General features: G+C 41.0%; 2 protein-coding genes across 4 annotated transcripts; one reads left to right on the top strand and one right to left on the bottom strand.

Annotated features, from left to right (window-relative positions):
- Nucleotides 1-2,460: 2,460 nt before the first annotated feature.
- LOC120895856 lies at nucleotides 2,461-18,774 on the bottom strand. 3 transcript variants are annotated; one of them, XM_040299543.1, is made up of 6 exons: nucleotides 18,290-18,774; nucleotides 17,720-18,199; nucleotides 4,421-4,840; nucleotides 4,227-4,347; nucleotides 3,798-4,146; nucleotides 2,461-3,660 (listed from the first exon to the last, which is right to left on the bottom strand). In XM_040299543.1, the coding sequence occupies exons 3-6, from the start codon at nucleotides 4,821-4,823 to the stop codon at nucleotides 3,346-3,348; spliced, it is 1,188 nt and encodes a 395-aa protein (XP_040155477.1). In that variant the 5' UTR covers nucleotides 4,824-4,840; nucleotides 17,720-18,199; nucleotides 18,290-18,774; the 3' UTR covers nucleotides 2,461-3,345. The 3 variants fall into 3 exon arrangements, with proteins under 3 accessions (XP_040155477.1, XP_040155476.1, XP_040155478.1); XM_040299542.1 differs by having other exon boundaries at nucleotides 17,720-18,774; XM_040299544.1 differs by lacking the exons at nucleotides 17,720-18,199; nucleotides 18,290-18,774 and adding an exon at nucleotides 13,818-13,834.
- LOC120895855 (arrestin domain-containing protein 3-like) lies at nucleotides 11,612-13,530 on the top strand. The gene is made up of 4 exons (XM_040299541.1): nucleotides 11,612-11,882; nucleotides 11,977-12,108; nucleotides 12,203-12,967; nucleotides 13,053-13,530. The coding sequence occupies exons 1-4, from the start codon at nucleotides 11,762-11,764 to the stop codon at nucleotides 13,286-13,288; spliced, it is 1,254 nt and encodes a 417-aa protein (XP_040155475.1). The 5' UTR covers nucleotides 11,612-11,761; the 3' UTR covers nucleotides 13,289-13,530.
- Nucleotides 18,775-19,020: the final 246 nt, after the last annotated feature.

Below are 19,020 nucleotides of genomic sequence, written 5' to 3'. Positions count from 1 at the left end.
TTAAAGCCTTTTTCAATGGAATCTATTACAAAACTACCTTATGTTGATGCTTAGGTAGTTTTAGCTTATTAAATAAATTTCAAACATCAACCATAAATCATATGAAATATGTTATTGGAATCGACTCAAAGTATGAAATTAATTGCAACGTGCAAGGTGTTTTCAAGAAACATAAATTACATCTCACGATAGTATGATAAATTGTTGTGTAAATTTGTCGCCGTACATCTCGTATAGCTCGTCGTTAAAGCGGCTCCTCCATTGTCCTTCCACACATACCGGGCCAAGTATCCTTCTGAGCATCTTCCTTCCGAACGCTGCTAAGAGAGTTTCGTCAGATTTGGACAGTGTCCATGTCTCAGAGGCGTATGTGAGTACTGGTACTATATAAGTACTATATAGTTCCACCTTTGTCCGTCACGTCAGGTTATTTGAGGTGAACTGATTTTTCAGGCTGTAGGAAGACCGGTTGGCAGCCAGCATCCTTGCGCGCAGTTCAGCTTCCATGCTATTGTCGTTGCTGACCTTTGACCCAAGATAGGTGAATTCTGGGACGACTTCAAAAATGCGTGCCCGCTGATGTTGCCACCATCAGTTTGGTCTTTGCCTCGTTTATCTGCAATCCGAGGTTCTCTACCGCCTGCTCGGATCTTTGGTAGGCTTCTTCTACATAGTAGAGCCGCAGACCAATGATATCTATATAATCAGCGTATGCCAGGATCTGGGTTGACTTATAGAAGATAGTTTCCGCAGTCTCCACCCTTGAGTCGCGAATGGCCCTCTCTAGCGCCAGGTTGAATAGGAGACAGGCAAGCCCGTCTCCCTGCCGCAGACCTTTGGTAATAGCAAAAGGTCCTGAGAGTTTTCCATCCACCCTCACCTGGCAAGTGACGTTGGTCATAGTCATTTTAATTAGCTTTATCAGTTTGGCTGGGATTCCAAACACTCAACTCGTCACTCGTCATACAGTTTTACCCTGGCTATGCTATCATATGCGGCTTTGAAGTCAATAAAGAGATGGTATGTGTCGTGTCTGTATTCAGCCATTTTCTCCAAGACCTACCGCATGGTGAAGATCTGATCAGTGGTTGATTTTCCGTTTCGGAATCCTCTTTGATAGTTTCCGACTATCTCTTCGACGTGCGGGACTAGACGATCCTGAAGGATCAGGGAGAATATTTTATAGGCGGTATTCAACACCGTAATACCTCTGTAGTTGTTGCAGCCCAACCTGTCTCCCTTCTTGTATATGAGGTAGATGATGACGCGATTCCAATAACAAAGACATTGATTCGCTATCCCACACCTCAGTCACAATTTGATGAATCTCGTTTTCTAGTCGCGCACCTCCATTCTTGACCAGTTCAGCTGTAATTCCGTCGGTTCCGGGTGCCTTGTTATTTTTCAGCCGACGGATAGCCTTTCGTGTTTCTTCTATGCTAGGTGGCTGTAGCATGACACTATCTGCTAGTGGCGCTTTTAGCTGTCCGTTAAACTGGTCGTTGAGTAATTCATCAAAGTACTGAGCCCACCGCGAGAGGACCTCTGGCTGGTTACCAACCAAATCTCCATCCTTGTTGCGACAGCAGGTTACCTTAGGTACAACGTTGTTTCGGTGACCTGCTATCGCTTGGTAAAACTTTCGTGTCGGTCCGTACGCCTCTCTGGTTTGCTCGAGTTCCCGCATGTTTTGATCTTCCAAAGCATGCTTCTTGGAGCGGTGAACTCGTTTCTCTTCGCGTCTGAGTCGTGAATATTCCTCTACGCATGCCCGCGTTCTATGCCTATGACATTGCTCGGTATGCAGTATTCTTACGTTCGGTCACTTGTCTGCATTCATCGTCGAACCAGCCAGATTTGGTGTTGCCACGACGTGGTGGGAGTATATTTCTTGCACAGTTTATTATTTTTGTTTTTAGAGCTTTCCACCTCTCGCTCGTAGTTTCATATCTGTTTTATGGTAGTAGAGACTCATCTAAAGCGGCTTTGAATTCCTGTTGGACAGTAATGTCCTTTAGAGAGTCCGTGTTGAGCCGAGGCTAGTATCGCTGAGGTAAGATAGTTAATGTCAGTGCCTAACATTGTGTCACTAAATGGGGTGACATATTTAGTGACACAATTTTTGGCACTAACATTGGCCATGAGCCAGGCGTAATAAGATCCAACAAATATCGCTTTAGTAAATTGTATTAAAGTAGGACCGAACATCCAAGGTTCCAAGGAACATGCTCGAATTCTGTTCCCCAAAAGGTGTATCACTTAAAAACTTGAATGTGTACTTTGAGCATTTCAGTGCCACAATGATACGCATTTTTTCAACAGAAAACTACACACTGTAGCTGTAAAAAAGTGGCACAAAGGTAACAAACCATTGGATTATAAAAAGATTAAAATCATATTCATTGTTACATACGGACATTCCAACTTCATAAACACACCTTAGACAAAAATACGCAAATTGGATGGAAATTTTCTTGAGCTTTTATTTCCTTTGTAAATTTGCTTCGAAGCATGCGATGGTGTTAAAAATGTTTACAAAACCCCGACTAAAATGACGGATAAACCATTCACATAGTCTACTCCTACAATGCTAATCAAGTCTCTACCAAGTTATCTTTATGAAATGTTTATTGTTCACATGATAATGATGATTATGTGTGTCGTATGAGAGCTTGGACTTTGAATGATAACTGCACTGCACTAACACTTACGACTAGTTGTTTTACAAGAAAACCATTTAACCGCTAAAGGTACTTTCAGGATGGGAGGGGAGGCTTTTGTTCCAAAATTTCCAGCTTGTTTTATTTTGTCTTTAAAATTACGGGTTGACCTAATACGAATGTTTAAACTCTAGTTAATATCACCAAGGCTACTACGGTTCGGGATCAAAAACACACACACACACTTACAAATAGGCACACGGGCACACATAAAACGTGGACAGTCTGTTTAATGTTAAAATCTAACGACATCACATAAATGCCATATCAGTAAGTAAGTATGGTCCTGTAATTTGTTTCTTTTTGCACTACATGTTCTACACTTAATGACTTGCTAATGACTCTAATCGGCGGAATGGTTCTTGCGCAGTCAATGGTTCTTTACTTTACTACCTCTTCATATGATAGCATAAAAAATACCTAAAAAGATCCAAAAGTTGGTTGGAAAACCTACGCAGTATGATCATTGTCCACATTATCGATTCGTTGAATGGTCAACATCAGTCAAATAAATACATTTCCATTCACACACACACACTTTTGATATGCACAACTAAGCATAAATAATCATCCTAAATGAATCGTGTGTAATAATCTCTTTCCAAGTTGACATTCACTTGCACTATCAAACGTAATCAGAAGCGCTGATAGTTCCTTCTGGTAGCGTTTCTGAGTGCTTCTCAATCGTTAGTAGGTTGTTCGTTTCGTTCAAAAAATGGCTTTGGACATTGTGGTTTTTGTGAGGTGATGACATCTCCTTCAGATCAACTATCTCGTATGGACGCTCGTCTTCATCCTCCGCTCTGGTCATATTGGCATTATTGAGCAGCCCAGAGTAGTACGCACTGCCGGACCCGCTAGCCCCTCCGCTAGCACTGTGCGATCCGGTCGGTATTGCTGGCAGTGGGCAGTTCATGATTAGAATGTCGTTGTCTGTACCCTGAAAAAAGTATATGTCTTTCATCTGTTTTTCTGTTTGAACACTGATCTAATCACGATTATTAATATTAATTGTACTGCATCTTCCAACACAACAGCAACAACAACACCAGCAGACACACAAATAAACTTACTCACATGTTGTACGGAGCCTGATTTGTAGGAGGTAGTTTCTGAGGGACCAATTTCGTTTCCCACTTCAGCATACGATGCTTCGTCGATCTGCACGGGATTGTAGTTATTGTCATCCATGTGCGTGTAGTGATTCTCCACCGGTAGCGTATGCGAGTTTACCAGCTGATCCGGCGTTGACAGATTCTTGCGACTGCTGAACCACGTCCACAATCCGGAATTTGTACTACGAGGGCTACATGACCCATTGGTTGAGTTTTTCGATGTTTGATTATCAAAATTTAACCCACTGGTATCCTTTGTACTGCTAGAATCAAAACACAATGTACGGAGTCCGTGCGGATTGGTACGAATCCTGTAAGGGAATGATTTGTCACATATTGTTAGTCTATTCTTCAATAATAATACTGCTTTCCGGCACGACCGTGCACGTACCGTTTACATCTAAGAAATACTATCATTATTATGGCACCGAGAAAAGCCGACGTCAGCGAAACCACTATCAGCGCAAATGTCCAATTAAATTCCTTCGTGTCCGATGAAGTGAAAATTTCCTCTGAAAAATAAAAAAACGAATATGCAAATTATGTCCATTGCCTTTAAGCCTTTACTCCCTCCATATAACGTACTTATTGCGCCATCAAGTGACAGTGACCCCTTATCTTGCCAGGCCCACGAGCAAAGATCGCACGTGGTTAAACCGTCTGGAGCAATCGATTCCTCCAGAAACGGAGGCCTCGGCGGCGGTGGGACAAACTTTCCATTCCAGTAGCTTTGATCGATCGTGTCGATCACTTGCATTTCGTCGTCGATCATGGAGAGACTTTCTGTTTCTAAGCTCCAGGCGCTTAGAGAACTCAAATGTAGTACTGTCTTCCTGGCACCAGTAAGTTGCTCAAAACCAGGGTTGGTTTCGATATCAATCGGAGCGGTAATATTTTGGTGAGTACTATAGACTGGGTTTGAATTGTTGCTGCTATTTGTAAGCTTGAAATCGTCATCCTTATCGTTAGTGCTGTATTTGGTGAACATTATTCATTTCTAGCAATCTGAAAATATAAAAAATATTAAATGAAAATTAAAATTCATTAAATGATACAAACTGCTTTATTTTATTTCACATTATATGTTATGTCTTATCACGCTTTCATCTATATAACTGTAATCTATTATAATTTATTCATTCTAGTTGATATCGTAAAATTATGATATGATCTGTTCAAGAGATTATGGACTAGTTTTGAATAGTTAGATCTTCACATAATTTAGCTTAAAGAATAGCTTAGATTCTTGACATTGTTTATTAATTACTGTTGTATATAAAGTCTCTAAAATCCTTATCAGTTTACGATGCACTATTGGTGGACGAAGCGTTTTCTATAGTTTTAGACGGTTTTTAATGCCCAACAGTCTCATATTTAGATCGACTTTCCAATTGTTCTCAATAATAAATCAAAACTGTTAATAAGATGCCGGTCTGGTGGCACAGTCATCAACTCGCACCACTGTACTACATGGGTTACACTACATACACTGTCATGGGTTCAAGCCCCAAATGGATTGTGATCGTAGGACAGACTATCCTGTAATGGGTAATGGGTAATCAATAAGTCACTGAAAACCAAGCCCACTAGTGATAGAAGGCAGGCCTTGACTGACAACGGTTGTTAGGCCAAAAAAGAAGAAGAGAAGCTGGCAATAAGACGCGCACTAACCCTGAACAGATGCTCCTAAACTAATCCTAGGTGTTGTACGAATGAACCAAATTTAAAAAAAAAAAACAACCCACCATACCTAATCCTGTCAGTGAAACTAACAATAGTTATTGTTATTAGTTTTTAAGACTTTGACTATACATCTTCTGAATACGCGTACAAAATAGTAACAGAGTAAAAGAGTACGACAGAGTCTTCCATCATTTAATGAAATTTAAACCCTAGTGTACAAGCTAAAGAATTAAGAAATTGTAGACGAGCACGACTATGTTCATGACATTGTCTACTAACAGGTCAGACACATTCAAAAATCGATTAGGGCACTGGTCGAGTGCCATATAGTTCTGCTGTTTCCGTATTTTGAAACCAACATTCAGTTCACTTCAATATTAACATATAGAAGAAGACTTACAAAGCCAGTATTAACTAATTCTATTTACATATTGTCGGGCAGCCTTCGTTTCACTCTTACTGTTAGGTGTCGGGCTTATAGTGCTTCCGTTTGAATTTTACATTTTTGTTCTTTTATCGTGAAAAAAACGCACTTTTCATGTAGTTGCAGGTACATTGTTTTCCATCCCCGAAAGATCATTTAAGTTTTTTTATAACAAACGAAACTGCCAAAACCATCCAATTAAAATGCCCCTTGTAATAGCGCATTCAATACGTGTAATGTTTCTTCTTCAAATGGACTCTTTGGTGAAGCTTTCCAATTATTCGCCAACTTGCATATGAAACGACACTCACGTCATCAGTAAAAGCTGACATTTCCATCCAACCACCACACAATTAACATAGCTTAACCGCCTAGATTCAAATCAATCTCAAGATCCACTTTCGACTATATTTGCGTAGACTACACATTCAAAGTGTTCTTCGTTTAGCACAACAGCAATTCCTACCACTTCATCTCGTGCCGCTTTTAGCTAGACTCAGCGCTTTCAATCAACGCTTGCAACAAGTTCATCGTCCTTTCCCATATTGGGAACAAGGCTTTCAACACCATCATCCTCGAATGTTGCCGTCGTCGCTTTTTACTACTGCAGGCATGATAAACACAGCAGAGGGTGAGAGAAAAAAATGCTCAAACACTTTACAAATGACTTCATTTGCATGGTCAAACAGTGATATGTCGTTGCATCAGTCCCATCCTGGTCCCTTGAGTGAAGTACGTCACATCGTCTGCCGTCGTTGTCGCGTTCATCATCCGATAAAATTGTATTTCCCGGAACAAGAGGCATGTGCGTCTCAGTGAACATATTTGTGCAAACATTATACGACTCTGGCACCCATAAACGGCACCCATCCGAGCCACGAACAGGCTTCTGACAATGACCGTTTAGCATCCGTGCTTTATCGACAACGAGTACAACGGTGTTTGACCCGTTCATATTTGTGTTTGGATCATTTTCATCAATCTCTCTCGCACTCTCCATTCATCCAAAGCGTCATTCACATATTATTTTTTAGATTTTTAGAGTACAAATTGAAGTTCAAAATGTATTACAGACCTTAAAAAACACAAAATAAATTGATTTACTTTTTCAAGAGGTTGCTGTTAAAAAAACCAAATAGCTCTCAAGGCAAGCCCACTAAAATAGAAACACCGTTGGTTGCATCTTTTCAAAAAAGCATCTTTTTGTTGCATTCTTTACCATGCCTTAGAGATACTGTCTAAATAATTTTCCCCGCCAGACAGTATCATTGCTTCAAGGACTTTTACTTAGAGCGCCATATCTTGTGCACATCTTTATTCAAAAAACTGTAATGAGTGATCCCTCTATAGCATCATATTCCCCGACAACTTCACTTTCTCAAGAGGCGCGCCAGACTTGCAAACCATTTATGTGCATCGGGCATAAATAAAGCGCCATTCTAATCGTGTAGCAGCTTATGAAGCTGGATGATAGGCCTTCTTTCGAACCTTAAACATCCTCAGAAGACACGGAATATGCGTCACTAGGAGAACCGTTCCAAAAAAAAAAGCAATTCCAACAGGAAGCAATGGCTAAAGCATCGTAATTAAAAATTCAACTTGCCTTTGATGTAGCGCTCTCGAGCTGCGCCAGACGGCTAGTGCTCTACTAGAGTTGTTGTTACTACGTAGTAAAGGTAATTCCATTTTTTGTATGGATTCATGACGATTTTTATACAACGAAACAACCAGTGCTCAATACAGTTCAACTAGCAGTACGAGTTTTAATTCAACTTGTAATCAAACTTTGAAAACTATGATTTATGGAATCAATACAAATTGCTCTTATGATAAAATAATATTTCAACTATTTATTTAATTTTTTTTAAGTACACAAACGTGCATTATGTATTTTTATTTAACTTTTTCATGATAGACAAAATAAATGTTGCTTATACCATATGGGAAGGTGTTTCTATACGCAGAATATGATATTAATGATTTTTTGGAATATGTTGGAATGTTTTATCCTAACATTTTAGCATCATTTCTTTACAGATTCTCTTATTACTTGGTGTAAATACATGTTGTGGAGTTCATTGCTGCAATATAGTTTAATTTAAACCTTATGCAGTATTACTAACTTGCAGAACTGCTGCATGAAAGCAGTAAAAATTGGTCTCTTCAGCCAACTGCAATTCATCCACACGTTTGCTAGTTTGTACCATTTCACTAGGAATGTCTCGTTGAACATCTGGTGCATAAGCATGATTATTTATGGTCTGTGAAGCACAGTCACAATTTTTACTTTCTTCTTCTTCTTTGGCTCAACAACCGATGTCGGTCAAGGCCTGCCTGTACCCACTTGTGGGCTTGGCTTTCAGTGACTGATTGATTCCCCCCCATAGCAGGATAGTCAGTCCTACGTATGGCGGCGCGGTCTATTTGGGGATTGAACCCATGACGGGCATGTTGTTAAGTCGTACGAGTTGACGACTGTACTACGAGACCGGCTCAACAATTTTAACATTCACACAATAAATCTACATAGCTTTCAACCGTTTTTTTAACAAGAGCTGTCGTGTTAGGCACACGCTACACACAAAAAGGCTCCTCAAGCGTACGCACGTTAGTCTCGGAAGTGTGTGCGGTGGCGTGTTCAAGTGGTCGGTTTATGATCATACTCGATCCGGTACTCTCACTTCAGTCACACACTCGAACTGACTGCAGTTATCGAAGCAGCAACTGCCAAGACCGACACGATTTCAAGTGTGGATAAATGAAATGAATGAATAAGCTCTTAGGTTCCACTCAACACAAAACTTCGCTCCAATCTTTTACATCTTAGCACGAGAACGGAAGCAGTTTTAATGCAACTACATGTGTACGTCAATTAATAGAAAAAATAAATGTTCAAATGCACTTTTTTCGCAGCTCAAATTTTACTTACACAACCTTACCGTTTTGCAAGCATATGAAACGTCTTTCGATACGGGGTAGGTCATTGGAAATGCCAATTGCACACTGCCGCTTATTGCATTGTACACCCTTTTTGACTCGCTCCTCATGCACAGCAGTTGTAGCAACAATCCCAGCTGCATGTGTGGGAGTCAACTCTTTCAGCCCAGTAATCCTGTCCAGCTGGTACCAGTCCATACCACTGTTTTAACAGTGTAAACATAACTCCCTAAGTCAGCTGTGACAAATGAAGTTCAACTCGAATCAGGCTAATTGAGGTTTAGAGATTAATTTATACTTATTCATTTCGTTTTCTTTTCTTTCTTGTTTTTTTGAATGCCCAATGTAATGTAATGTGCTCAATTCAATATCTTCAGACTGCCTCTACCATTGAATGCGCAAAACATTAAGTCCCGCCGTTAGGTTACCAAATTTATCGCTCTTTCAAACGAAAAGCGTAATAGCAACAGCGAAGAAAGATCAACTTCCAACGCGAATGATACTTGAGAAATGAAAAATAAAACGCTACACTACGACAGAATGGGAAGCGGAAAAGAATGTTGACGGCCGGTAATAGCGTCACGATTCAGGCAGCGGTTGCATTTTCAGACTACAAATTCACCCCAGCATACATACAGTTCATTAAGCGCAGACACAGTTGCAGGTGCAGCTGAATCGATAACTAAGTGGCAGTCGACCAGTTTCCAGATCGCCGAGAAAGATCACACATTACAGTTGGTGTGCTTGGAATGTAAGATCACGCAACAGCTTTAAATGCGTTGATAGTTTATTTATGTGCTAATGGGGACGTTAAGGAAGCGTTAAATTTTGCTGCGATAATGAATAAATTGTCGCTGAAATTGGATCAGCTATCGTTCGTCGTCAGTACATATTTAAATAAAAACATTCCAGCGCCATTTACTTCTACGTACGAAAGTAGGTTAACGACAAGAAGCAGAAGGTAACGGCTGAGAACATCTGTCTCCGAACCATGCATTTCAATTCCATGTTGGAAAAGCTTTGTGATACAGTGACATGAATAAATCAATAACCGATACCGATTTAAGTTCCATGTAACGGCTGTTAATCCTTGTATTCATGCAATGTCACAACTTTTGGACATGCACCATGTCTAACTTTTTGATCGTTTGATCGATCATTCAGACTATCGCAACGATACAATCTCGGACCCTCGGCTTACAAACATCCAGTACATGGGCTTTGTACCGCCATGAAAGGTTGCTTAATTTATTTTAATTAGAATCAGTGCTCCTACCTCCAACTTCAGTTTAACACATGCCACACCAAATTATGTTCACTCTCAACCAGTCCACCAATGAACAGTTCTTTTTTATTCGTCTGTCGATTTTTGGGCCCGGTGCCTTTTGTCATGGAGACACAAGACGACAGTTCAGGATCTGTGCAGCAAACAGAGACGCCTGGTTAGAAATGCTGTTCTGGAAATGCACAAAATATGTACATTTCTGATGAATTGAATGTTCATGCTGCGTGGTGGACTCGCAGTTGGATTGCAGTCCGTGTTGTGGCCGATTTTGCACATACGGGTACGCCCGTTATACGGTGTGTTTGTGTGTGTGTGTGTGTGTGTGTGTGTGTGTGTGTGTGTGTGTGTGTGTGTGTGTGTGTGTGTGTGTGTGTGTGTGTGTGTGTGTGTGTGTGTGTGTGTGAGCACATCTTCTCGGTTTCTTGGAACAAACGCAACCAGTATGATATTGTCCATGGCCGGAGTATGCTATTTCTTTGCGTCCAGAACGCTCCCCGCAGCCGACTGGAGTCTACCCGGCCCCTTAAGAGCTTTGCCATGTTTGGTCGCTTTAGTAGGGTTACCAATAGCAATCGATTGGTGTGCCATATTTGGGGTCACAGGAATTTTACATGAAATACGTAACGAGAAACGCATTGTACTCTTGAAATAGGGTCAGTAAAGACTCTTTCGGATGATAGTATAATGTTTTGCTGTGAAGTGGTTTCTTGTCGTCCTCGGACAACGTACATTTTCCCTCCGAATGTAGCATTTTAATCTGAATGCAAATGGACATGATGAAAACAACGCGATTACTTTAACATAAAAACTATTATGTATATCACATTTAACACAAACGAAAAACAAAGTACCTTGACGTATTGTTTATAACATTCTAGCAGCAAGTAATAGCATTCTAAATAACGTATATTCATTGTAATTGTTTCAAACCAGCAAGACTTTAATTTACAAAATGTACATTTTACCGGTGTAACACTATGTAACAAAAGGCATCAAACGCTCAACGCATTATATTGCTATGAGCAAAGCTATTATTCACTCAATCAAGCAAAGAATTACAACATACAAACATGCAGAATTAATGGTAAATGTGTACAAAACTTGCTAATATTTATGACACCTTACCAAAAATATGTGCAAAGTACAATAAGTTATGCGAACGCTTATCCCACAATAAGAACGCTTATCCCTACTACATTTACGTAGAATTATTTTTTTTTTTGTTACAATTACTCGTCTCCAAAAACTTACAAATAAGAAACAAAGAAACAAATAAGCCTTAAACAGTAAAAAAAGCTAATTTCGATTAGTATTTAGGCAAATCAAACAATCCATTGGGTGTCAGAAACTAACCCCTTTGCAAATCGCAATTCCTCCTCAAACTCAATCTTATCTTATCGCGTCTAAAAGATAAGCTGTATGTGTTTACAACAAAACAGTCATTCTTGCCAGTCTTGTGTAGAAACGGCTCACACTAGTTGCTCAACCGTAACAGTAAAGACCTGTGCGAAAGTTTGTTGCACAACCCGCACACACGAGTTCTCTCAATCGCTGTGATTTTAGTAACATTACCCGTGTGCTCGAGCTTTTTTTTTTAATGGCATCTTCTCCTCAGTGTACGATTTCGTTCGATGACAATTACCATGGCGTGTTCTTTGCCGGACAGACAATCACTGGTACAGTTGACATTGATCTACCCAAGACAAAGAAAGTGAAAGGTACATTTTTAACTGCCGATGGAAAGACGATATTATGTGATGTGTGATAAGGTGTGTAACTAAAACAATTTTGTTTACTTAATCGTTCCACCAGGAGTTTTACTTAGAGTTACCGGTCTGGCATGTGTCCTGTGGACGGAAACCTATGGGACGGGTATAACTGTTGCATTCCAGGGAAGAGAAGATTTCCTCAAGCATACGATAGATTTTGTACGCTCTGAAACAGGTATGGTAAATTCCTTTTTTTTATTTTCTTAATAATGCTTAATAAGTTTAACGATTACTATCCAGTACGACTACTATCCACTTCACATGTATAGATGATCCCATTGAAATGGCACCAGGACGTCAGATTTATAAATTTACTTTCCAACTGCCAACCACACTGCCAACGTCTTTCGAAGGCGATTACGGTTACATACGTTACACAGCTCGGGTTGTCTTTGAGCGTCCGTGGAAATTCGATCTTACTTACAAAATCGCGTTTACCGTGGTAAATCAGCTCAACCTCAACACCGTCACGCCACCGTTAAATGTGGCCGTAGTTCAAGAACACATAAAACACTTCTACTGCGGACCTTGTCGCTCAGAACCACTAAGCATCAACGTGATGCTTCCGATGACGGGATACGTACCCGGACAGTTCATTCTCGTTACGGTCGACATATCCAATCGAAGCAATAAATGCATTGCAGAGGTGAAGCTCAAACTTCGCCGACAAGTACGATACAGCAGTCAAACGCCGTACAAGCAGGTGCGCACTGTTTACAATACCTTGGCCAAGTTTCAGTGCAGTGGTGTCGATGCGAAAGGATCAGCAGGATACGAAAGACGATTTCTAGTGCCACCAGAGCCTCCGACTCGTAGCGATACAATCATTCGTCTCGAGTACTTTGTTGAAGTGACCGCAAAGGTTCCAGGAATGGCCTACAGTCCCGAAGTACAGATACCAATTACAATCGGAACGGTGCCGCTCGTCAACCTTAACCAAACACAGCACAGAGCATCCATCGTTGAGGCACATATGACGACTGCCTCTTCCTTAACGCAAAAGATCTTTCACAGCAGTGTGCCGTCGCTAATGAGTAAGTTGGTTGGCAATTCATTTGGTGTTCGATGCATGTTTCTCCCCCTAATCGATTATTCTTCATTGTACAATGTTTTGCACAGTTCCACACACATTCGAAAAATCAGCAGGTCGTAGCGAGGTAAACATTCAAGACGATGATGAGTCACCATCGTTAGGAACCGTGCCCTTTTCACCTCGCTACCCTATGTACCATTTTGATACAAATAATCAGCCTGCAGTGCACAGTGCAAAGCTGCCAACAATTCACGCCCAACCTGCAAAAAACTACGGCGGTGATAAAATTCCTTCACACGAACAGCCCACCCGAAACAGATAACAGGTCAAGTGGATTAACATTGATAGTGTAGGGCTCTGCAGGATGCCGTTTGGGTAATCTGTGCAAGTTATTTTTTTATTAACTTTATATAAATCCCACTACTAACAAACGGTGCTATCTTCAGTGTGATGTACGTTAAGAGACACTTGTTCAATTCTCCAGCTACTGTTCATTTGACAACACGTGTTAGATAAGAAATAAAAAGGGTAATAAAAGGGTATAGGTTTGATTCAAAGATTCAAGCATTGGTGTTTCACTGCTACAATTATGTGGTTCTAGCGATTCGAATTGCATGGCTCTAGTATTTCTTACCAGAAAAAAAAGACAGTGACTGTGACACATGGTGTAAACAAGCGTGTTCCTCGAAATACTTGATTTTTTTCAAAAGAACTGCTTTTGTATTATAACATTTTGTTCAAATTATTCCCTCAATCAAATTTAAACTTTTAACAGACATGTATAATCTCGAAGAATTAAACATATTCGATCATGAAGCTTTACACAAAGTCCACTAATTATATGGTCTTACCAGTGGTCAGTGTTCCTGAAAATATTCGATATTTATGCTTTAGCAAATGGTGAAGCGTATTATTTTGAGAAAATGGTCCTAAAGTTAGTAAAAATAAAGAATCTAAAGATTTAGTACAAAACTACTTCAAAACGATACAAAATATTTAGTTTTTATAAACTACAGTAGAGTGCCATAGTGCTTCGTTTACGTCGACCAAAGCTCGTATGCATCGGAATGCAAAGAAAGAAAAAAAACACAAACAGGACAGCCCACGACAGAACAGAAATTACCAACTTCATTTACCTTCCCAGTGTCCGTTCAGTAGTTATGTTTTTGCTGTTGTACCACCTCACCACAAATTACACCTCGAGCAACTGTCTGTGCCCGCCGATCGGAGAAACGGTTCGAGCAATGCAATGCGGCAGAAGATGGCAGAACGATGTACGGGAAGAGGAAAATTATTCAGCCAGGGTGGTCTCGACCCCTACTGCCCCAACGATCATGGTTCCCATAAAAGGACGCAGGGAAGAACGGCAAGTCTTGGGCAGCTTGCGCAGTCCAGCGTACGGCTGCTCGAAAGCAGGTTGACCACTTTCAAAGGAAGCTTGAGCAAGGAGTATTGGGTGATTCGATCGACGATGGGAGAACTATTAATGTTATCTCACTCTCGTTTCATTTCGTCCTCATATCCCACATTTTGCTCTTCTTACTTTTAAGCGATCGTTCGCCAAAATATTTGAAGGCTTGTGAGTTTCAATCACTCCTTTACAAAATACTTTCCTAGGAGCCCCTTCAATTAAATAGATCAAATAACTAAAAACTATCCCGCAGTTTTAGATAAGTATGCATAATGAAAAAAGCGTTCGTAAAAATGCTTTGGTGCGTAATCTATAATAAAAATAGCACTTAGCATGTAATCGTACTTTAAAGCAAAATGAATAGTAAATGCCACTCCTTCTTCTCTTCAACATGTTTCCAAATTCTTATTTCTTCATTCATTTCATTTCACTTCTATTCTCTTTAGTTGATGGAATTTGTACGTACAATCATTCAGTAATGCATTAAAAGGAATGCTCTCTATTGAGTGTAATTTGAAGCTTTACCCACTAAAGTTGTAACAGTTGTTACAGTATATGGCTCGAGGTTTTTAAAAATCAAGAGCCACCTCGAGTGGACCGTTTACGGAAACTAACAGCCTACTCGCACATTCTAGTAGCTTTCAAACAATGATAAAAGAATATTTCTGCATGCAGAGACATGTTGCAACAAGGTGCTCACAATGCATCACGACGGATACTTGTAAATATTTTTTCCTGCGTTTTGCAATTTGCTCCCCTTATTTCCAACAAGATGCATGAATGGATTTTTCTTCTGTATGTATGTATCTGTACCAAACCCTTCCTAACACACCGCCACACCTTAACACATCGAAAGTGAAAAGCAAACTTGGAAAATCTCATCCCACCTGAAACCGCATTGGTTCTCCGCCGCATCAAAAAGCCGGTAAATGTGTTGCAGCAACGTTGCTGAAACACATAAATTTTAATTACTTTCTTCCTCTTCCTGCTCGCATAAAAGAGCCCTAGCATACTCCAGGACGCCATCTTTGGACTGTGACGAAACGTAGATAATAGCGAAGTCGTTTTTCTTTTCCACTAACAGCAATATTCCAAAACACAATCTTACCAATGAAAGGATATACACGGCCGTATGTTACCATTCGTCCGTGAGTAGAGTCCTTTTCAAAAGTGGCTTTTACCGACTGCCAGGGGCATAAAATTGCACGAACAGAGCATGTTTTTTCCCTCCCCTTGCAGCTCATCTAATGTGACAGCACATCGTATGGCAGGCTAAAAAGCATAGTCTTTCAACGGTAAAAAATAAGAACAAAACTCGATCACATTTACAACAGTCCATGGAAAAACGCTACGTATGCACAGTAGAGTTAATGAAGAATTTGACATGATTCAGATTTGAAACATAAAACTTTTGGTTTAATTTATGTTTCCTACGGATTTATTTAAACTAGCATATACAACATCAATAACTCGCTGCTGAAGACTCTCGTTATCGTGTTATAAACTAACTAACGCACAAGGTTTCACACACAAGATAATGGTTTTGATCATTCTGCCACACGAATCGCTAAACGCTCATACCGTAAGCCGGATAGGGGTGTGTAAAGTTCATTAAAACCAACCGCGTACGTACATAATTGGAAATCTGCTTCAAACATATCGGCTCATTTACCTCTTGCCATGGGAAATGCACTCATCTCCACAACTCCTGGTACCATAAACGTACGCGGAGAACTTCTCCACAAACTCCTACGCATTTTGCGCCACCCGACCATCAAAAGTCTTTAATTGGGCGATCTGCCATCAGCCGATAGCTGTTGTTTTCTCGAGCCAATTTGCAGATAATCGACAACGACGACGACGGCGACGAACCCACCATCAGTAACTGGCTGAGCACCATATCCTGCAGTTTTCGAGCAGCATGCTCGTACGCGTTTTGGGTTCAGCTCGATGTGATCACGCTCGCCTACCCGTCCCATCAACCGGTCGCCCGAGAAAACGACGATTAACGATCGTTTTATAGACGGAACGCGAACCAACCGCGTTTGGGAGAAATAAAATATTTCCTCTCAAGATCGCTTTCGGATCGACTAATTGGATGCAGTCGTTTAACGATTTGGTGCTTATTGCCTTTGCATTCCTTTGCCATCTTTAACATATTTCAAATAGATGCTCTCATCTGTAATGTGCTTCGTTACAGACAAACTTTCTTCAAATATTTGCGGAACCACGTAATATATCTTTTCATTCACTATCATCAGTTTGGCATTGCAGTAAGTCCCATATCTTCCGGACTATGTAAACAAATCCCTTGTTCGACATCAACAGATTGCAATGGACCAAACCATTTCAATTAACATTGTTGTATAATTTAAACACCTATATTTTTATGTCTTCCTGGCATTTACAGCCTCACCTGCGAACGAGAATATCTTCAACTGTCAAACTTTAACGGCTGTTTATTTGGTTGTTGTTGTTGTTTGCCACGTTTCCAACCTCTCCGGCCTGATGGGCGTTCGCACTTTTTATGGTTCTCAAGCATGCTGCTGTAAAACCGTTTTTCGCCCGCCAGGCACGCTTTTAGTGTCTCCTGTTGGTGTATGTATATTATACCTCCTGACGTCTGCCCTGAAAGTTGTATCTTACTTGTTAATTTTCTTACTTTCCCACCACAGGCTCATTGCATTGGCCGTATAAAGCTGCGAACAAAACATGTAAAAAGTCCATAACGAGACAGTACGAGTATATTAAAATTGCATATACTTCTGGTTGCTTCGGCTGCAATTCGATACTTCTCGCTCGATGGTGTTTGCCGTGGGCATGGGTTATCGTTTGCAATTGGCTTCATGCGCACCAGGCTGAGGCTGGTTCGTCGCTGGTGCAAAGTTTTGCATGTTTTGCCATGGCTACACTTTGCCCAAAATGGAACCGAAACAACATTGCATTTTTATTATTTACCAGCCGGAACCGAAATGATCGAACTAATGATTGAATTTTTTGCACCGTTATGCCGCTCTTTTTTTGGCTTCTTTCCGGGGCTTCAGTTAGTTGGAAATGCCACTTTATAAATTTAACATCCGTCTGCATGGTTGAACATACACACACACACCACGCACACGGAGAACCCTCCTTGCAATCAGCGGACGTAAAACACACAACACATGACGCAATTAAAGGTAGGTTTATGGTTCTTTTAACAATGCGGCAATTGGGTAGGGTTATAAAATCATGAGCAGTGCTCTGGAAAATTAAGTTGTTCAGTGTTTTGCTAAAATATATAGTATGTTTACTTAAAATCACTTAAGCTTACTTTTATTTCAAACAAGTTTTTTATATGCTTACCTTTACAACAAATCAATCACAACGAAGAGCTTTCGTGAAGAGCAACTGACTCCGGGATACACCGGAAATGCTTCAATCTCCTCTTAACCGGCCTCTGTCCGGTAGAAAAGTCTAACCACTTTAGATGTTTCTGTTACAAAGTACCACAGCGATGCAATATTCATTCAATAACACTTTAAACAACTTTGCCCTCAAACCATTCCAACCTTTGTTGTAAACATTTATACCTGTGAGCAACACTTTAACATACAGCTTAATGCACCGAATTCTCCATTTCGTTGATAACATAAAAACACTCACACACACACACATCAAAAGACCACTCACTCCAACTCTCCCTTGATTTGGCCGCAACCAATCATTCCTCTCGCGCTGGCGCCGGGTAGCACGACGATGATTATTATTTTCCTCCTAATAACTTCATTTGCTTGCTATTCCTCCTTTGCTGTTCCGTGCGTTCGTTTGATCATTCCTTTTGGGCTGAAATTTCAGCAACAAAAAAAAACGGCCGAGGATCAACTAACGTATCGCGGCATCAGTCGTTTTGGTCGCTTTTAACCACACACTTACTCCACACTTTTGGCACTTGTCGCGTCCGCCGGTTGATGCTTATATCGTTCCGTTTGTTGCTTCCCGTTTTTTTTTTTCTTTTTGTTCTTCAGTTGCTTTTTGTGTACACAGTAACACCAACGAACGACCGTTGCACTTAATCACGATGCGCTATCGAGAGCTAGACTAGCTTCCTCTTTGGGGACACACTTAAGCCCACGACGAACTAAAGTGACCATCGTCGGAGCTGGCCATCATGCCTACCCGGGCAGTGTGTTGAGCGTTAGCGCGATCAGCTGCCGATCCAGTGGTCGCTAACGCATCGCCAAACATCACGACGTAGATGCTGCAGAAGAAGCACCACCAGAACACGCTGAAAGCCACGATGCAGAACCCGAGCAGTGCCAACCGTTGCACGTACGCGCACATCCGATTGCACATATTAACTGACGCTGCACCGGGCACAACTGCACTGTTCGACCTGCGGCTGCCGAAGCCCTTCTGATGCCGAAAACCGGGTCCAAACGGCCGCTTTCCGACGCACTCGACGCGTTCGCCGATCCGGTCTTTTGCGAACCGGGCGAGCCTCGCGCAGCTCTCTGCGCTTGGACAGGGGGGTTGGAGGGGCATTTGTTTTACTACTACTACCACGTCTACCTTTGCCGCCACGCTCGCGTCATCATCAACACCGCCGGCAGTATGCTCACCACCATCATGACCCACCAGGTTGATTGAATGCTTGGTCCCGCTCG

Source organism: Anopheles arabiensis, chromosome 2 (genome assembly GCF_016920715.1).
Source record: "Anopheles arabiensis isolate DONGOLA chromosome 2, AaraD3, whole genome shotgun sequence".
NCBI classification, from domain to species: domain Eukaryota; kingdom Metazoa; phylum Arthropoda; class Insecta; order Diptera; family Culicidae; genus Anopheles; species Anopheles arabiensis.
This window is presented reverse-complemented; position numbering and strand designations above follow the sequence as displayed.

Excerpts from the sequence above, each read along its gene's own strand:
- LOC120895856 (XM_040299542.1), bottom strand. The coding sequence starts at position 4,823 with ATGTTCACCAAATACAGCACTAACGATAAGGATGACGATTTCAAGCTT. Across the intron at positions 4,348-4,420 it reads GTCACTTGATGGCGCAATAA|AGGAAATTTTCACTTCATCG; the intron begins GTACGTTATATG and ends TTTATTTTTCAG. Across the intron at positions 4,147-4,226 it reads GTATTTCTTAGATGTAAACG|GATTCGTACCAATCCGCACG; the intron begins GTACGTGCACGG and ends ATTCCCTTACAG.
- LOC120895855 (XM_040299541.1), top strand. The coding sequence starts at position 11,762 with ATGGCATCTTCTCCTCAGTGTACGATTTCGTTCGATGACAATTACCAT. Across the intron at positions 12,109-12,202 it reads TTTTGTACGCTCTGAAACAG|ATGATCCCATTGAAATGGCA; the intron begins GTATGGTAAATT and ends TCACATGTATAG. Across the intron at positions 12,968-13,052 it reads CAGTGTGCCGTCGCTAATGA|TTCCACACACATTCGAAAAA; the intron begins GTAAGTTGGTTG and ends TGTTTTGCACAG.